At 41.8% G+C, this 20,253-nt stretch overlaps 1 protein-coding gene across 2 annotated transcripts in view; it reads left to right on the top strand.

The window, feature by feature from the left end:
* MAP3K20 (mitogen-activated protein kinase kinase kinase 20) overlaps window positions 1-18,709 on the top strand; it is a 66,411-nt gene extending 47,702 nt beyond the window's left edge. The window contains exons 10-13 of one of the 2 annotated variants that reach the window (XM_081181113.1): window positions 259-365; window positions 9,086-9,221; window positions 11,001-11,042; window positions 18,109-18,709. In XM_081181113.1, coding sequence (XP_081037239.1) covers window positions 259-365; window positions 9,086-9,221; window positions 11,001-11,042; window positions 18,109-18,483 — 660 coding nt within the window. In that variant the 3' untranslated portion in view covers window positions 18,484-18,709. The remainder of the gene's footprint in view (window positions 1-258; window positions 366-9,085; window positions 9,222-11,000; window positions 11,043-18,108) is intronic. The other variant, XM_081181114.1, reaches the window with a different exon arrangement.
* The last annotated feature ends 1,544 nt before the right edge of the window (window positions 18,710-20,253 follow it).

Below are 20,253 nucleotides of genomic sequence, written 5' to 3'. Positions count from 1 at the left end.
ATTATATCTAAAAATAGAAGGTTCATGCAGGACTTTTGCTCTTCTACAATTCTGAGACACTTCTTTTTGCATGTGTAAAAACAAACAAACACCACCAGTTACATTTTATAGATTTTTTTCCCCTCCTTGAATTGCATATACATAATAATTATCTAGTCACCAATATGTGTTGCACTTGCAGCTTTCCTGGGAGAATTCCATTGTTAATGTGGTCCTAGAATGAATTTTCATCATGTCTAAAATATATGTACTTTTCAGAAAAGACCGTCTTTCAAGCAGATCATTTCAACCTTGGACTCTATGTCAAATGATAGCAACCTCCCAGACCAATGCAACTCATTCCTGCATAACAAGGCAGAGTGGCGGTGAGTCTAATGAATGTGAGATTGTGACAGGGGGTGGGATTAAAATGTTTTATGGAAGGCTAGAGATCCCAGTTGTCTGAATTCAAATATATAAAAATGTTCAAATATATAAAAGGATGTCATATAGAGGAGGGAGAAAGGTTGTTTTCTGCTGCTCCAGAGAAGCGGACACGGAGCAATGGATCCAAACTACAAGAAAGAAGTTTCCACCTAAACATTAGGAAGAACTTCCTGACAGTAAGAGCTGTTTGACAGTGGAATTTGCTGCCAAGGAGTGTGGTGGAGTCTCCTTCTTTGGAGGTCTTTAAGCAGAGGCTTGACAACCATATGTCAGGAGTGCTCTGATGGTGTTTCCTGCTTGGCAGGGGGTTGGACTCGATGGCCCTTGTGGTCTCTTCCAACTCTATGATTCTAAGATTCTATGAATTCATGGCTTTTCTGACCTAAGTTCATTACTTCTCGGCTGAATATGAAAGGAGTTTGACTCCACAAACGTTCACTCCTGAACAATTGCCTCCTGAGGCAAGGACTTAATTTTGCAAACCCGTCACAAATGGGTTCCAGTTTGTTTTTCCAAAGTAATTTTCCTTAGAAAACAGTAAAACCAGATTAAATGGATGGATTGGCTTTTTGATCTCCACAGCATTTACACAATGCTGTGAACATGCATGCATGCATGAAGAGCACAGATCCCACAATAAACACTTGTCTGAAAGCCCCTGAGTACAAACTTCATACGTGGTGCGTTTAAATGACAAAAAGTTCTTCCAGTTGCTTGAGTTCAAGTTGAGAAACCTTGTTTGATTTGCATTCATCAGAAGTTGTTTCTATTTATTTTTAACAATAAGTTGTTTCTAACTGGGGGCTGTTTTCACAGTGGCACTGTTAGTCTACTAAACCTAAGAGTTGAGTCAGAATTTTGTACAGAGATAGGCACGCTAATGAACTCTGCGTTGGACGTGTAGACCAACTACAACTAAGGACGCATCTACACTTCTGCTCGTCCCATGCCATAAAAGCTGGGGTTTGAGTTGTTTTCTGCTTGTTCCACCGCTTTCTCACAGAGAGCTTGCTCTTTAGTGCTAAATTGAAACAAACGGCACTCCGTAGAAAACCCAATTGTCGTTTGTTCCGATTCAGTGCTAAAGATCGGGGAAAGTGGGGCAGCCTAACAGAGGTTTGTGATGCCAGCACACCATCACAAATGCAGTGCAGTTCAACAGTATGGCAAGCACTCTTGCTGGCAACATAAATGTTTAGAATGGAGAAGTCAGTAGACCTACATGCTACCACTAAACTGTTGCATCGTTGATATTAGATTTGGTCTTGCTCTTGTCTTTATTGTCGTGATACTACTTGGTCTGCCCCCCAAAAAAGTGTTTTTGACATTCTAAGGTCCTTACCCTTAAACACAACTTATTTAAATTTATTATTTTATTTATTTAAACAATTCATATAGCGCTTAACTTCAGTCATCTCTAAGCAGTGTACAAGACTTAAGTGATCCCTGTTCTTTTCTGCGCAATACAGATTGTGACATCACCACCTAATAATTACAAAATAATCAAGATTGGAGGATGGGCTGATTATATTCAGAAGAGTAAGCAAGATGTTAATGTGCATCAAGTTCACAGTTCAGCACTTTTTAAGGTCCATTGTACTTATTAATGAGGGCTGTACTTTTTTTGGTGAGGCAGGAGATGGTGTGTAAAATTAAACACTAAACATTAAAATTTATGTCCATATGAGAAAGGCCTCCGTCTCCATAAAGAGGGCTAGGAATAGCAAACGGCAGAGTCCTAAACTTCTGATGCAATGGAATTGAAACTAAATTCTAAAGTTCAGAAGCAGAATTTTATTGCAACATTTTTTTATCTCGGATTTGGACATTTTTCATGCACTCTCTCTTCCAGCACTCTTTCATTTTTCACTGTTCTTCTTGAAAGGTCACCACTGAGAATAAGCAGACAAATTTGTTGGTTTATCAAGCACCTGATGTTTGACTTGACTTGACTCTCAGTAAACCCAGCATGCTTCTCGTTTCTGCCGTGGTTCCATGGATCTCGGTGCAAGTGACGACTAAGCTCAAACTCATTGACACTTTCCACTTTGGGTCCAGCATTAACGGCATTCATAGGTGCTAAAAGTCTCCCTCGCTGCGTGATTCTCAGAAGCCCTGCTGTGTTCGGTGGTATTTTTATGGGAGTGAGTGTGCACAAGGCAGCCTCTGTGTACCTTTTGAGAACGTCGTTATATCCGTCTTACAGATAAAACATTAAAGCAGGCCTGCTTAGTGTGCTTTGAAGGCCTTTTGAACGGAGAGCTGTGCAAGCAGAAGGATTGTAACCCAGGGATCTTTGCAGGAGTCTAAATTAAGAACCTTTGGCCGTTCTCCAGATTAATGCGGAGCACAATTTAATAACGTACTAAATTGTTATGGGCCCGCCTCTCTTTAAAAGAGAGAGAGTGAGCAGGGAAAAATACACAGGAAGAGTATAGAGTGGTTTAAAGATGTAAAGGTTTTTTTTTAAAATAAAAGATTTATAGAAACAGGGTGTCTCAAAACAAAACATCCTAAACTCAAGAGAACTTTAGAAGTGGACTGATAACAAGAGAATTTTATTGCATGGGTGGAAAAAGTGAGCACAAGATCGGAGGTTTGAGCCAAGTCACATGGTCAGAATATAAATAGCCTCTTTCAGAACAGACATTATTCTCCCACTGAATCAGCAGAGCACGGCAGTAACCAGCATTTGGGGAGAGTTAGAATGCTTTGCGCCATCTTCTGTTGAAAAACGGAAACTGCATCACAGAACTTTGGATAACACTCAAAGCTTCCTATGAAACATACTTTTCAGCCTAATCCCAAACATGCTCACTTGGAAGTACCAATTCCCGCCGATTTCAGCGGCACTTACTACTTAAGAAATGCGCTTTGGATTTGCAGCCTTTTGAGTTCCATTCATATTTAGCTTTTCAAGATGAAGCAATGCATCCTGCGCTCCTCTTTCCTGTTGCATAAACAGGGAAATATTTGCAAACTGCCAGAAGTGCATTATCAGCACACATCTGAATGCAAAAACATGCAAATAGCATGTATAGTTTTCAAAAACTTAGCAAATGCTGTTAAAGCAGCAGAACTGATTTGAAGCATTGGAAGATGTTGACAGTACGTAGTTTTCGCTGCATGCCAGACTTCTAGAATATGCAGAAATGACTAGTTGAGATGAAAATAAAAAATAAAAAAATTGCGTCTTAGGTTTTGGTAGGTGAGGCAAGCTAGTCTCGTTTTGCTACATGTAATTACTGTTTTTCTGCTGTCAGATGTGCAGGATCAAGCCAATGTACCAGGTTCCATAGTTGTCCTTATTATGTATCTGATGTATAAGTGTCCTTATGATGTATCTGAATTGCATGTAGATGCTGCTGCTCTACTTAGGCCCAGCTCACATGTAATACGAAACCCAAACTAGCTTGGCGACAGCAAGCAGGCTGCTTCATTTCCTCCCTTGATTCTGCTGCTGTTTCACTATGGTTTGGCATAGTAAAAGGTAAAAAGGTAAAGGACCCCTGGGCGATTAAGTACAGTCAAAGGCGACTATGGGGTTGCAGCGCTTATCTCGCTTTCAGGCCGAGGGAGCCAGCGTTTGTCCACAGACAGCTTTCCGGGTCATGTGGCCAGCATGACTAAACCGCTTCTGGTGCAACAGGACACTGTGATGGAAGCCAGAGCACACGGAAACGCTGTTTACCTTCCCACCCCAGTGGTACCTACTTATCTACTTGCACTGGCATGCAGGAGTTGGCAGGAGCTGGGACAGAGCAACGGGAGCTCACCCCTCCGCAGGGATTTGAACTGCTGACCTTCTGATTGGCAAGCCCAAGAGGCTCATTGGTTTAGACCACAGCACCACCTGCGTCCTTTACCTTTACCTTCAACCATATACTCATGGTGGTTTACAAAAAGAATAAAACAAACTAATTCATTTGCCATTTTACAACAACAACCACAACAGCCATGGTTATTTAGACCACAGCAACACCTTTACTTTACCTTTGGCATAGTGTTACATGCCAAACCATAGGGCAGCAAACCTCTTGTGGCTTGTTTGGCAGAGACAAACCTTGTGCCCAGGTTTGCACTTTGCCAAACTGTGCCTTCACTCGCAATCAGTGTAGCGGCAGGAAGACTGGAGGACAAGTGAAGCAGTCATGTGTTGTTTTTTTCTGTGGGTTCCCATGTTCTTGTTTCTTCTGCCTAAGACATGGTTTCACTTAATGTCCCATGCAAACAAGGCTCAAGTCTTCTATGGCAATTCATGCTGTCACAGAGACAGCCGCTTATGCCACAGTGCCAACACAATATTCTAGATATGTAAAAAAGCAGCTGTTCTTTTGAAATGGAAGTTTGTGGTTTCTAACCATTGGGTCTCAGGGATATTGAAAGGCAATATGATCTTTATAAGCATACTGTATAAATGTCAGGAATCAGAACCAAATGGCAAAGTTTCCCCCTTGTTGTTGTTGATTGGGGGGGGGGGGAGCAAATGCTATCAAAATGGCATTGTGTAAAAGAATATTCATGTGGTTTTTCACTTTTATTTCAATTTTTATCCAAAGTCTCACTAAGAAATGTGGGGCAGCTTCCAGATACATGAACATATTTAATATTTATAAGTTTGCTTTGAGCCATTTTTTAAATAAATAAAGCAACATAATAATAATAATTATAATAATAATAATAATAATCAAAACATTAATAGCAACAAAAAACAGTTCATGGATTTTAAAAATATACAAAAGCACAGTTCCCAATTATAAGCATATAAAAGCACAGTGTCCCTGGTTATCAGATGCATGCTAAAGTAGAAAGAAAGCTCATAATATTTTTAAGGATTTTTGCTTTTATTTGAGATATTGCTGATATGTTTTCCAGAGCACAATATAAAAGTACAGTATCAAGTAAACAGATTTCCACCTTTAGCCTTACATAAACAGATTTCCACCTTTAGCCTACATAAAAATGAACTGCAATAGTGGAGTGATCTGAGTTGTGGAGAAACAAGCCACATTAATCTGCAAGAACCACCGAAATAAACAGAATACACATTCTCAGTAATTTTAGATGCAGATCGCTAAACTTGTGGAGTAACAGACTCATTAACTGGGCAATGTACAGGAGCCTTCCATTTAATTACACTGTTCTATTATTATGCTTTTTCTTTCTTTTTTAGAATGCAGCTGTTTTCCCCCCGAGTCTGACCTTTTATTATACAGAAGTTTTTGCCTAATGAAGGGAGATAATTATAGTACATACACAGTATGATTTTGACATATGGAAAGCGGTTGTTTCCAAGACTTTCCTAGGCCAGTGATTTACTTAAAACTGGATAGCATCTTCATAAAGTTTTAAAATGGATAGATGCACGCATTTAAGCGATACAAATAAAGATAACTTGTGTTCTTCTTTTGTACTCTGCAACTGATAATGGGGTTTATATTGTTTATTTTACAGGGTTGTTGTTGTAAAATGGCAAAGGAATTCGTTTCTTTTATTAATTGTTTTATTCTTTTTGTAAACCACCATGAGTATATGACTGAAGGTAAAGATAAAGGACGCAGGTGGCGCTGTGGTCTAAACCAATGAGTCTCTTGGGCTTGCCAATCGGAAGGTCGGCAGTTCGAATCCCTGCGACAGGGTGAGCTCCCGTTGCTCTGTCCCAGCTCCTGCCAACCTAGCAGTTCGAAAGTACGCCAGTTCAAGTAGATAAATCAGTACCACTGCGGTGGGAAGGTAAACGGCGTTTCCATGCGCTCTGGTTTCCGTCACAGTGTTCTGTTGAGCCCAAAGCGGTTTAGTCATGCTGGCCACATGACCCAGAAAGCTGACTGTGGACGAACACCAGCTCCCTCAGATGAGCGCCGCAACCCCATAGTCACCTTTGACTGGACTTAACCATCCAGGGATCCTTTACCTTTTACCTTTACCTATATGACTGAGTGCTAATGTGTGTGTACATGTATATATATACTGCACAGTATATTCCTGAAGAGAATGAAGTGTCTTCATTAATTCAAGATGCATTTACACTTCTTCAGGTTATATTCTGGTCCACAATGACCTGCCCCAAGTTTCCATCAAGTTTGACCCTTCCATCTCTATTCTGTTGCCTTGCAGTGCAGCACCTGCCAATTTAGGACTTAATTAGGTCTCCTCTTCTGCATAATGTCTTGCGCCGATTAAGACGTGCAGGATGACATCATTACGCTACCTATTGCCCCATCTCAACCTTATGGCGTAGGCTGCATGGATGGGGAGCGTGTACGGTGTCAACAACACGTCACACTTCTGTTTCCCAGATGATACTACAAAGATGGGACAAAGAAATCCAAAGGGACAGCAGTCCTGTGTCTCTCACAATGCCACGTTAAGTTCTTAGAATTACATTTGGATCAGGGACGTATAACAGATTACTAAACGGATTGATGTATTTTACTTGGCAACACTGGGGTTGCATGTCATGCTCTTTTGCCTTTTCTTGCCAAGGCTATTCCTGTTGACAGTTATGGGTCGTTTCGGTGCCGGGCTTATAATTCAGGCACAACACGAGCTTGGCAGTGAATGGGCGTCATGGCTGGTTAGGAAAGATATCTGAAAAACAAGTAGGGGAAGGCGCAGGGGGAAATGATGCTAGCATGGCCATCTGAAGAGACAAGGATCTCCAGAGTTTCAAAAACTCATGAGTGGAGTTTCTCAAAGTTATTTAACAGGGGGGAAAACCACGAATAGCCTTAGTTGTACATGACAGGTATACTAAAGAGTGAAAATGAGGATTAGATATAATGAATCTGGAGGCTTACATTTTCTTTTCTTTTTGAAGGCGTTATGTGAAGCTGCTTAACAAACAAAAACTCTCTTTCAAGAAAGTTAAAGTTTCTTTTTGAGCTATTTGATTCCCCCCCCCATAAAATTATTTTGCAGCACAATTTTATGCATGTTTACTTGCAAGTAAGTACAGCAGGACTTATTCTTATGTCAATATGCGTAGAAACTCAGCCACAAAGTCCCTTCGCCTAGTCATCCTTAAGCTGCCATTCCTTTTGATTCCTATACCTTTGTTTTCAGTCTCAACACCTGATTAACAATTAATCATTGGTTTTTATTTTTCATCTATTTCAAATGTATACTCTGCCATTTGGGGCTGACTATGGCTGTCGAAGCAGCTCACCATGTGTGCTTTAAATAGATGGCACCAGATGGAACTTTCCATATCAGTTCAGTTTAAATAGGGAAAGTATTTGGCTCCAGATACCTGCAGCACCCTGGCTCAGCGAGGGTGATGTCATCTGTTGGAACAGCCTTCTGTGCCCAGATCCCTTTACAGATTAGATCCCTATGTGCAAAAAGGGCACAGGGCAGGTTGTTGCCCTAGGTGCAGTGGGATTATGGAGAAAGTGCCAGGCATACAAATTAGTACAGTATTGTCACCTTCACCTGTTTGGTGTAATGGGAGACCTTTCATGTGAAGAGGTAGGGAGATCACTGCATGAAAGATACTTGGATTGTGGCTACAGCACACAGCACACCAGCGTGTTTATGTTCAGTAAACACTGATATGGGCTTAAATATTGAATATTCAGTGTCCCCAACCCATCTGAAATCTGTACGGGTTTTGTCCAACTACCATAGTTTCAGCAGGACTTTACCCCAGCACATGGACCCAGAAGTGAGCGTCACTTCATTAATAATAATAATAATAATAATAATAATAATAATAATAATAATAATAATAATATTTCTACCCCACCCATCTGGCTAGGTTTCCCCAGCCACTCTGGGCGGCTTCCAACAAAATATTAAAATACAGTAGTCCATCAAACATTAGAAGCTTCCCTAAACAGGGCTGCCTTGAGATGTCTTCTAAAAGTCAGGTAGCCTGCATACCACATGGAAAAACTCAAAATATAAAACTGGAAAAAAACAGGGACGCAACCAAGCCTATCTATGATATGATATTATTTTACTTGGAAATGTGTGGGTTTTTTTTTTAAAGCTCTTTTCCTTTTAAAGTGGAGAAGTGTTTGCAATGTAGGTATTTGCAATGGGGTGGAGGGAAATGGCTGGGGGCCAGGAAATTGAAACAGTATGAAGTGGTAAAGTGGACCGCTGCACTGCATACTGTACACAGGTGAGGTGTGTGTGTGTGGAATCACATTTCTGAGTGCTCGCCTGTATTAAAAGCTCATCGCAAGTAGAAAAGCACCACATAGCATGCAAATCTTTCTCCTTGATCTGCTAGCTTTCTGTTTGCGTATTGTTTTCCCCCCAACATGAAACTACTCATCCACAGTCTGAAATGGTGCCTCTCAAATCCAAGGAGTTCTGTTGCATTTGAAGGCACAACTTTATTTCATTCAGCTGAAGTAAAGTATAGTTTACAAACAACATCATCAAAACCCAGGGTTTTAAACACCGTTCCTTTTTTTTTTTTAAAAAAAAAAAGCCTGATACCTTCTGGGCTTTATTGTCTAGTGCGGACGTTTTCTGTTGTGTTTATGGTTCAGAAAACTCTCTCTTGGTGGTAATTAAATGTCCTGCTTGAGTTAGTACTGCACTTTTCACCCTTTCACGTTTAATTAATATTCACGTGGAAAACTTTTCATGAACAATTTGTACTTGTCAGGAGAAAGACGCGACCTAACAAATTGTCTCCTTGCAGATGTGAAATAGAGGCAACGTTAGAGAGGCTAAAGAAACTGGAACGTGACCTGAGCTTTAAGGAGCAGGAGTTAAAAGAACGGGAGAGGCGGCTGAAGATGTGGGAGCAAAAACTAACCGAACAGTCCAACACACCTGTGAGTACATACAAGGCTTTGAATCTTTTATTGTACATCGCAGTAGAATTTGGATACTCCCAACAAAAGCTGGACCCAAAGACCTCAACGGGCTGCACTCACCAAAGTGGGATTGTGGGGGTCTCCTCCTTCTCCCACCCTCCACTTTGAACAGCAGCAGGGGGGACCAGCAGGTGGGTTGGGTGCTGCACACCTGGCTTTCCGACAGCTGCACTGATGTGTTTATCAGGATGGAAAGATGGCAGGAAGGTTGGTGCAGCAGCTGGGTTGCACCTGCCCCTGCCCCTGACCCTGAGCACCAGACTGCCATGTTCTGTTGCCTTTTGAAACCTCCCTCGCTTTCAAATGTGGTTTGTCCTACAGCAAGGGTTGTTGCCGTTTGAGAATCAAAACTCCCTTGGAACCAGCTCTAGTTGTAGTTCTTTGAACTCCAGCAAAAGTGTGTCTTAACATTCTGCTGAAGAGTGGGGCATCAGATATTTTAAACAAGTGTGGCTATAGCATGTTGCCTCCATTAGTTAAGTACATCCTGAAACATTCCATCTAGTGCGTTATAAAAATGAAGCCCGTAAATGCGGTTGTTCTAGCTAACTCCTGGCTAATAATGGAGGGAGGGGGACCTACAGCTGCATGTAGATCACGCTACCGGTGTGTGGGAAGCCCTGGTACAGGGGGCCCTTAAACAGTGTTCACTTTCAGACCACAATTGCTACAGTGGTGCCCCGCAAGACGAATGCCTCGCAAGATGGAAAACTCGCTAGACGAAAGAGTTTTCCATTTTGGAGGTGCTTCGCAAAACGAATTTCCTATGGGCTTGCTTCGCAAGACGACAATGTTCCTGCGGGGTTCCCCCCCCTTTTTCTAAGCCGCTAAGCCGCTTATCAGCTGATCCGATCAGCAGATAAGCCGCTAAAAGCCGCTAATCCGCTAATCCGTCAATGGGCTTGCTTCGCAAGACGAAAAAACCGCTAGACGAAGAGAATCACAGAACGGATTCATTTCGTTTTGCGAGGCACCACTGTATTTTTGTTTCAATTGGAATGCCACCGATATATATGCTTACGAATTCAATAATAATAATAATAATAATAATAATAATAATAATAATAATAGTAGTAGTAGTAGTAATATATTATTTATACCCCGCCCATCTGGCTGGGTTTCCCCAGCCACTCTGGGCGGCTTCCAACAGAATATTAAAATACAATGGTCTATTAAACATTAAAAGCTTCCCTAAACAGGGCTGCCTTCAGATGTCTTCTAAAAGTCAGGTAGTTGTTTTTCTCTTTGACTTCTGGTGGCAGGGTGTTTCACAGGGGGGGGGGGGTGCCACTACCGAAAAGGCCCTCTGCCTGGTTCCCTGTAACTTGGCTTCTCGCAGCGAGGGAACCGCCAGAAGGCCTTTGGAGCTGGACCTCAGTGTCCGGGCAGAACGATGGGGGTGAAGACGCTTCTTCAGGTATACTGGACCGAGGCCATTGAGGAACGTAAGGTTCCAAGTCCCTGCGTGTGCTTTAATATGCTCTTGCACAGATATTCTCCTCCCAGTGGGAGGAAGGAGAATACCCAGGCATGCAACGAAATGCATGGTCAGATCAACTTCCTCCATTGAAGTGAATGCTGATGCCGCTCCATAAGGTGTAGCCCTGTGTGGGCATCAGGGCTCATTCACCTGCTAGCGAAATTTTGGAATAATTGCAATTTTAAATGGGCAACCATAGCAATATTTAGGATTACCAATACTCTCTATTATACTTACATTCCACTTTTCCTCCCAAGAGGCGCAGAGCATCTGACTGGGAGTCTTTCTGGGATGTCCACGTAAGACACTGACCAGGCTGCGATCTGCTTGGCTTTAGTAGTGTGCTAGCATAGCTGCCTTCAGACTGTTTTTATGGGTCACATATTCTTAGAATACGAATAAATGAATAATGAACAGCCTGCAAAATTGCATATATGCAATTTTTTTATTAAAAAAAAGGTGATTGGATTCCATTTGCAAAATCAGAAATTACGTTACTATAAGATTTGCTGCATATAGTAGAGCCAGGCCCTAAAAATAGTCTGGTGCAGGAAGGAGGTCGAGGAATCTCTATGCCAGTGGTGGAGGCACAGTCCAAAGCAAGGCTTGCATATGGGCAATGGATCTTTGCTGCTGGACATATTAGACGTTCCATAAAAGTCGATATATAAATAAAGTGCAAAGCACAAGTAACATTTTCTGCGTCATCTTGATTAGGGAGTGAAATCAAATGCCCAAGGAAAGAATGCAAGACTGACAACTGACCATAGAAATGTATATATATATATATACTGTATATGATTGAACAGTATTATTACCGTAGCATTTTGCGGCATTTGTAAATAAGCTGCAGGCCTTCCAATTTGCATTATGCCATTGTGTTGCATTTTACTCCCCCCCCCAAAGAAAACCCCAGTGGGCGCTAATTGACTTTCTTCCCCCACCACCAAAGGGGGAAAAAACCCACCCAACATCCATTTGATCGAACGTTGATAGATTCTGCATCTTTTGCCATGTGTTGCCCTTCTACGATTGCCTGTAGCTCACAGGTTGTAATCACTCTTTAATTTTAGTACCTATTTTGGCCTGTTCACTGTTTTTGCACCTTCTTTCTGAGGCACAGCTTAATGACATCTATATGAATCACGCTGCATGTGTATTCCAGCTGTGAACATGTAGTAGCATATAATGATGAAGCACAGATTTTTCCCCAGAAGCAAGGTTCTCTGTGTTCTCAGTAGGCAGCCGGTAGGCTCCCTTTAATGTCTTCGAAGATCCAGTAGCTAAGATATGGGCCATCACCTACATGGTGCACAGCATGAAACATAGCCCTAATGAGCCAGTCTTCCCGCAAGCAAGGCTAGCAAGGATTTTTATGCTGCACTTGCTTATCGCTTCTACTGTTCACCGGCTGGCTTTGCTGAGCGAAGGTGTTGTGGCGAGGCCCCATTGTGCTTAGCATAAACCTCCTTTTTGTAGGACATTAATACAACTCTCCTTTTTTTACAAGTACGGACAATTCTGTCGGCAGAGAAGACTTAAGATAATGCAGAAAGTAGAGTGCCTTTCAAACTTCTTAAATGGATTGTCATGCAGCTGAAAGAGCATCTGTCAGATTTTTTGAATAATGAAAACTCTTGCTGTTTCCTTGACTTGCCTCCATCTCCACCCCCCATTTTGCTTTATTTCTTAAGAATTTTAACTTCAGAACTCTTCTATACACAAAAACAAATCCTAGATACGTTGACATTAGAAAGGACACAAATGTCCTCTGCTGTCCTGTGAAAATGGCTGCTGTTGTTGACAAGAGGTCTATATTCTTTCTTCATGGCAGTAGAACAGGCATAGGCAAACTCAGCCCTCCAGATGTTTTGGGACTACAACTCCCATCATCCCTAGCTAACAGGACCGGTGGTCAGGGATGATGGGAGTTGTAGTCACAAAACTGGAGGGCCGAGTTTGCCTATGCCTGCAGTAGAAGTATTAGGATAGTAAAACTGCAATGAGGGAGAAATAAACCTATGAAATGATTTGCAGGGTGTTCCTTTTCTGCATTTACTGAAAGTCCTTCCCTGGCACCTCTATATGGATAAAGGGCTAGGCCATTATCTGGAGCAGTAAAGAGTGACTGGAAGTGAGGACCATAGAGTCTTCAAAAGGATAGGGCACCTTTGAAAAGGAACATGTCCAGTCCTACAAATGGCGCACTGGGAACCCATCGCCATAGAGAGGCTTGGAGGGGCCAGGAAATTAGATTCACTAATTTCTAGCACAGTGGCTCTGTTCTCATGTCACCATGAAACACATGGTTTGCCTTGAACACACAAATGGATCTGACTTCGCTCCTCCCCTGAGTGTGAGCAGGGACAACGAACCACTATGTGAAACAAGGCTATGAGACTCTGTCTCTCTCTGGTGGCCCCAACAAAGCATAATCCACTCTACAATTCATGGAAAGCTCCCATCACCATATGAAATGCAAATAGCAGGTTCAGGAGGGGCAGTTTTTGTTGGTACCATGGCAGGGAGACAAATAGTTAAACTTCTCTTTCCCACCTCCCAGCCTCAAGGGTGTGCAGCTTGATTGCATTCACACAATTAATGCCACATCTAATTTGGCCCCAAAACATGGGCTTTAATTGGGACCCTCTAGGATAGAACCTAATTTTGAAAACTGGCATCACCAGTTATCTCACCACAAGAGTAACCACAACTACTGGCGTGAATTCTTCTTAAGTCTTTCAGACATGGGCTGCCAGGGCAAAGGGAGTGGCATTGGATATATTGTCCAGGGTGCTGAACAATTAGAATTTAACAGAGCGCGATAAAACTCAAAAGTGCTAGGATTGCGAAGGGTGACCCATAGCATTACAATCTGGGCACTGGTTACTTACTTCTTGATTACTGTAATACAGGGGTCTGCCTTGGAAGGCTGTTCATAAACTACAGTTGGTTCAGGCTCCTGAAGCTAGGCTTCTTGTGGGGTGCGATGTGGGGACTCACGGTACTCCCCTTTTGTAACAGCTGCACTGGCTCCCTGCTTCCAGATGTTGCTCATTAGTCCCATAAAGCCCTAAAAACAGCTTGAGATCAGGTTATCTGAAGGACCACCTTTTTCCATATAGTCCTGACTGAAGACTAATGCCTTCCAGAGGCCCTTCTCACTTTCCCTTTAGGAATTCTTACCGTGACACCGCATAAAAAGGCCTTTTCTGTGGTGGCCCCTCCATCTCCAGAGATCTCTATGATTCCTTTACCGTATGCATTTCAGAGAGCAGCTGAACCTTTCTCCTCAAACATTTTAGCTCTTCAACCTAATTTGGGTGCTGTGAATTTGCTCATATCTTATTGTTTTTTTAGGGTTCCCCGTTCTTATCTCCTTAGGAAAGAGCAGGATATAAACTTATCCAGTGCTGTTTTTCTAGAAAAAGAGGTGCCAGAACTCGCCACGAACACCTCCCTCGTTCTCTTAGAATGGCAACGGCGCCCACCTGAGAGGTGCTGGAACTGAGCTCTGGCTGGAAAACTCCCTGAGTTTTTCTTAAAGAAAGAAATACTTGGCTTTTCATTGCAGAAGCAAGGACAACCCTATGTGGGAAAAGACTGAAGTCAAATAAGTAGATTCACTTCAACAGGAACATGCTTTGTTTCAAATGTAGTTCAGCAATTTTAGCTCCGGAACTCAGTTCTGTGTCAGTTTGGGCAAGAAACTATCTGAAGAGGGTGGGGGTGGGGGAGTGGGAAAAAAGGATACTTAATTAATATGCAAGAATTAGTGCATAGAACTTATGTCAGGAATTGGAAGCAGATGGAGACACATGCTAAGCAGAGACTTGTCAAGTTTAAGGGGGCTAAGCTGCAGCTGCACAGCACCTGCTGTATCATTGTCAAGCATTGTGGCAACATCGACATGGAATTGAAAGGAGGACAAATTGAACAGTTTTATGGTTATATTATGGAAACTCTTCCCTCTTAGGCCTGATTCACACATGCAAATAGTGGCTACTTATAATGCAACTACAGAATGCTCAGTGCACCAAGTCATTCATGTAAAGCATTGTGTGTGTGTGTGTGTGTGTGTGTGTGTGTGTGTGTGTGTGTATTTTCCTTGCTACTCCCCGCCCCCCAAGCCACTGGAAATACACACACTTCCTTTTATTTTCCATTTTGCAGCAACAAATTGATTGCCGCATGGAGCAGACTGTGCTTGGTTGCATTGCATACCAAAGCCAAGATGCTGTTTGTAAGCGTGAATCAGGCTTCGGGTTGTAATAATAATAATAATTAAAAATAATAATAATACCCCACCCATCCGACTGGGTTTCCCTAGCCACTCTGGGTGACTCAAAACATAATATTCAAAACACGATAAAACATCAAACATTAAAAACTTCCCTAAACAGGGTTGCCTTCAGATGTCTTCTAAAAGTCAGACAGTTGTTTATTTCCTTGACATCTGATGAGAGGGTGTTCCATAGGGTGGGTGTTACTACTGAGAAGGCCCTCTGCCCAGTTCCCCATGGTCCGAAAACCTCTTACACAAGAACATTTGCAGTGAAGTTGTCAGGACTATTCTAGAATCAGTGTACAAGGAACATATTCTCTGTTCCTCCCCTTGCTATGCTTCCTTTCAGCATTGTAAGTCTAGGTAAAGAACCACGGTTCCAACAACTGCATGAGCAAAGTTCAAATCCCTGTCTGTTTCAGATCCCAACCTTAACCATTCTGAGACATGGGACCAGCTTGGTGTTTACTCTTTGAGAAAGCACAGTGATGCCTAGCTCTGATAGGAGAATAGAAACATGACCAGCCCATGTTAGTTCCTTGCTCCTAAATTCTGTAACGTTTCAAGCCTACTCACAGCGAACCAAAGGAGTTGATCAAGGGCATTGGTATGGGGGGCGGGGCGGGGAGCACTGTAAAATAAATACAAACATTTCAAGGCTAATAACTGCTAGAAGTGCAGGATGAATATCTGGCCTATTAAGCCTTCATATTAAAGACCAAGGAGTTGTTCCCAGACTTCTGGACATTAGATATACTCATCTAATGTAATTCCTTGTCCCCATTTAGGACATTTCTTTAGAATCTCTTAGTTTGCTCAACACAAAAGTCAAGGTAAAAAAGAAGCTTAAATTAAAAAATCTACTGGAAAAAAATCCTTATTTAACCTTTTGACATTGGTGTTGTTTGTTTCTGGTGTACAGTCGATTATATTTTCCCTGCATCTATCGCCCCCCCCCCACACACTCTCCAGGTAATATCCAGAGTTTAATTCAATTCCCCCTTTACTTATTTATCATATTTTTATCCCATCCCTCCCAAGTTGTCCAGAATAGTGTGTGTTGTGTCTTCTGCCAGTTTAAATCCACAAGATTGTGAGATCAGGTAGATTGAGAGTTGGTGATTGACTCAAGGCCATTGTGGCTGAGTGAAGATTTGAATTCAGGACTCTCTGGTCCTATTCCTGACACCACTATATCACACTGGCCCTCAGAACCACAACATGTTTTTTTAAGCACTTGTCAAAATGAAACCAGATACAGTGGTACCTTGGTTTAAGAACAGCTTAGTTTATGAACAACTTGGATTAAGAATGCTGCAAACCCGGAAGTAGATGTTTTGGTTTGTGAACTTTGCCTTGGAATAAGAACATGTTCCACTTCCTGTTGAGTGTGTTCTATTTGTAAATTGAGTTCCCGGCTGCTATGGGAAAGCATGCCTTGGTTTAAGAATGCTTTGGTTTAAGAACAGACTTCTGGAATGGATTAAGTTCATAAACCAAGGTACCACTGTGCTAGGTAGCATGCCCTCTGAACATACATTCTTTGCTTGCATTGTCAGGCTGAGACATAGGAGGCTGGCTGGCTGTATTAAGAAGCAGGTCAGCCCATTCACTGGGAATTAGTCACGTTCTTGCCAACTATGGTTTTTGGGATGTCAGGTACGTTATGGGGAACCTAACACATCCACGGAATGTGACTTGAAAATGTCCATATTACCTAGAACCTGCATTATGTCAGAGTTTCTTTCATCCAAAGATCTCTTGCCAAGTGTATTTTTACACACACACATACGCACAAAAGAAAGGTTAAAATAAATTCTGGTGGAGTGGAAGTAATGAAATCTTACATAGTTTAGTGTGAAACTCAAGATTTGTGTTGGCTTGAGCACAGCATGCAAACATCCTTTTATGCGTGGTGCAGCTATAGTGAACGCATGCAGCAACTGCGTATTTTTCCTCTGCACATATGATAACATGCTCACAAGCTACCAGGAAGCTAGGATTTATTGATGTCCTCCTGCCACATGGATAACATTAGAATTCAGCCCTTTGTCTCCACGGCAAATTTCTTGTGAGCTTTTCCCACTCACTTCCCAATGTGAGATCTTGTCTGGCCACTCCAAATAGCTCACTCTGGTGAGTGGTCCATGCTTCAGAGAGATGTCGCATACAGAGTTGTTAGCCATGTGTATCGCTCCCATTGTGTAGAAACAGTCTGCAAGCCACTTTCAGGTACTCCTAGCGGCTGCTGATAGGGACATGGAAACTGTCAGTTCAAACCACATTATAGATACATGGCATGGACCACTTACCTTGCAGAGGCTGTTTGCCCTGGCCGCCAGAGGGCCATTGTAATGTGGAGCAGAGTCATAACTATGGCACAGGGGGAAACTGGGAAATGTGCACTCTCAGGAACTCTTTGTGTACATTGCAGCATGGATATGCCACCATAGCAAGGCTCCAATGTACATTTATCGATTTCCATTTTCCAGCAAAAACCTAACCATTACAGAAGCAGTTTGTTAGCAGTGAAGGGTAAGAGTATTTTGATAGCGGTACCTTTTTTTTATTCTAGCGTGAATATAGACACAAAAGGAACTGTAATCTACAGGCACCTTTACTTTGGGAACTTCAGGAATATTTATTCCAGCATCAGCCTTTGGAATAGTAAACAAACATTTTAAATCAATTTGCTATTTGTTTTTCAAAACGGAACAAAAATTGAGGTTTGTTTGGGTTTTTCCTTTGGCTTTGATAAAACTGTTTTCAGGATAGACACTTCTACAAAATATTTTACCTCATGCCATGCAAAGTTTTAATTTTCAACGTGAAAGCTCAATCTGCCTATGGTGCCTTGCATACTCATTGGTGGTGGTTATTCTATCTTCATGGTCTAAAAATAAATAGCCAAGTATTTTCAGAAAGAAATTCTTAATTGGCTGTTTATATTTAGACTCACTAATAATTTTACTTTCTGTTTATTGCTCACTAATCTGGTGGTGTCTTTTGCCTGGTTTTTAAATTGGTCCTAACTTTCCTTTTTTTCTCCTCTATCCTTCCTTTCCTTTTTTTTCTACTAGTTTTGCTTCCCTTTTGCTGCAAGAATGTCAGAGGAGTCTTACTTTGAATCTAAAACAGAGGAATCAAACAGTGCAGAGATGTCATGTCAGATCACAGCAACAAGTAACGGGGAGGTAGCTGGTGTGAACCCAAGTCTGAAGGCCTTGATGATGAAGGGCTTTGGGGATATCTTCCCTATGAATGAAGCAGGACCCGTCCTGCATTCTGGGATGCAGATAAATATGCAAGCCAAAAAGAATTCTTCCAAAACCACCTCTATGAAAAAAGGGAAGAAAGTCAACATGTCATTGGGGTTCCATGAATTCGACTTATCTGATGATGATGCTTCTGATGATATTGATTTTGATGATGGAAGTGATAGTAGCAGTGAATGAAAGAAATAAAAAACTGTCATGTGGCATCTGAAACAAAGGGGGAGGGAAAAGAGTTTTTTTTCCTGAAAAAGAAGCTACAAGTGTGAATTAAAACAACTTTGAAACCCAGCACCACTCAGTTTCGTAGGCCCATTTTATTTCTTGTATGTGAGAAGTTATGTTTATACCCATATTTGGCTTTAAAATTTGCTTTAAAACACCTTATGTGTGTTTTTTTAAAAAGGGGGGGGGGATATTCTATTATGCTACAATATTTGGTTGATTGTTTACTTCTCAACACCATAAGGAAACTGCAGACTGCTAGGAGTGTTTTTAATTCACATAATTGTTGGTAAATTATGAATACGTTGCTATTACTCTTGCTGGGTTTTTGAACAAGTTAACATCTGGATTTTTCATGTAAATTTGACAACCTCCTTTAAAATAGCCTTGTGTACAGGAGGAGCAGGCTTTGCGCTAGGATCTGCTCCTCTTTCCCTCCACTGAATATTATTGTCTCTGACAATGCTGATCATCTGTTTGGAGTAGAAGCAGCACCAAGCTTTCTGGCTTCAGTGACCTCTCCTCACACAGGTTGTCAGTTCTAATATAGATCTCCCTTCCATTCAACTGATACCTGATACAGGTTTCCCCTCCTCTTTTTGCACAACGAAGGACCTAATCCAGAAGGGCTATGCACATGTGTTAGGTTGTCCTTACAGGATGTGCAATTTAACCTGCACTTAAGCTGCAATCCTGCAACCACATACTTGGGAGTAAGCCTCACTGAACATCAACGGGCCTGAACTCTGCTTGTTGCCATTCCTGTATATTTTTTGGGCAAGTACCAATTCATAACTAGAAATGAGAAACCGAATACAATCGTACCATGGAAGTCAAACAAAATCCGTTCTGGAAGTCCGTTCGGCTTCCAGAATGTTCGGAAACCAAAGCGCAGCTTCTGATTGGCTGCAGGAAGCTCCTGCAGCCAATCAGAAGCTGTGGAAGCCCATGTCGAGCGTTCAGGTTCCAAAGAACGTTTGCAAACCGGAACACTCCCTTCCAGGTTTCAGGAGCCAAAACGGTCCAAGTACCAAGGCATTTGAAATCTAAGGTACGACTGTATAACATAATGGAATATAAGCACAGCTTCTAGAAGAGAATGTGGACATGAGAATTCATTGAGGTATCCCTTTTTCTCCAGTGTATTTACACCACAAGCTCAACTGCATAAAAGTAACCAAAGACATAGCTGTGGACTTGTGGTTGTATCCAATATAGTGCTGAGTAAGAATCACATCAGTGCAAGGTTTTACATGGTTAAACTTTTCCACCATGTCCTCAAACATGCTTTCTAAACCTGTTCTGGAGATTCCAGCAACATGTCATCCAGAAGAGAGCGCAAGTTGCACACACTGGGGGAGCAGAGAGTTGAGAAAATCTGGTTGCACATGTTAAATCCTTGAACTGGTAAGAATGCATTCGTTGGCTGCCACCCATGATAATTAGTAGGGCTTTAACATTTAGTGGATTAATTGGGTTAATTGAAACAATTAAAATTCCAACTCGGGCAGACTGAAACAACTCTTTTTTATATATATTTAAGAACATATATTTTTAAGAGCTTATTGAAAACTGTGAGTGGCAGACAGGAACTTACAAACTATCCCCTCTTCTACAATGGGAAGGAAAGGGGACGGAGATATTTTGTCAGTGTCTAAATCCCCTACCCTGGTTTGGAAACTACATAGCTTTGGGTCGTACAGACCCAACCGCTCTCTGGACCGGCTG

This window comes from Podarcis bocagei, assembly GCF_964188305.1.
Source record: "Podarcis bocagei genome assembly, chromosome: 1".
Classification (NCBI taxonomy): domain Eukaryota; kingdom Metazoa; phylum Chordata; class Lepidosauria; order Squamata; family Lacertidae; genus Podarcis; species Podarcis bocagei.
The sequence above is the reverse complement of the archived record's forward strand: the minus strand, read 5'-3'. Positions and strand labels throughout refer to the sequence as shown.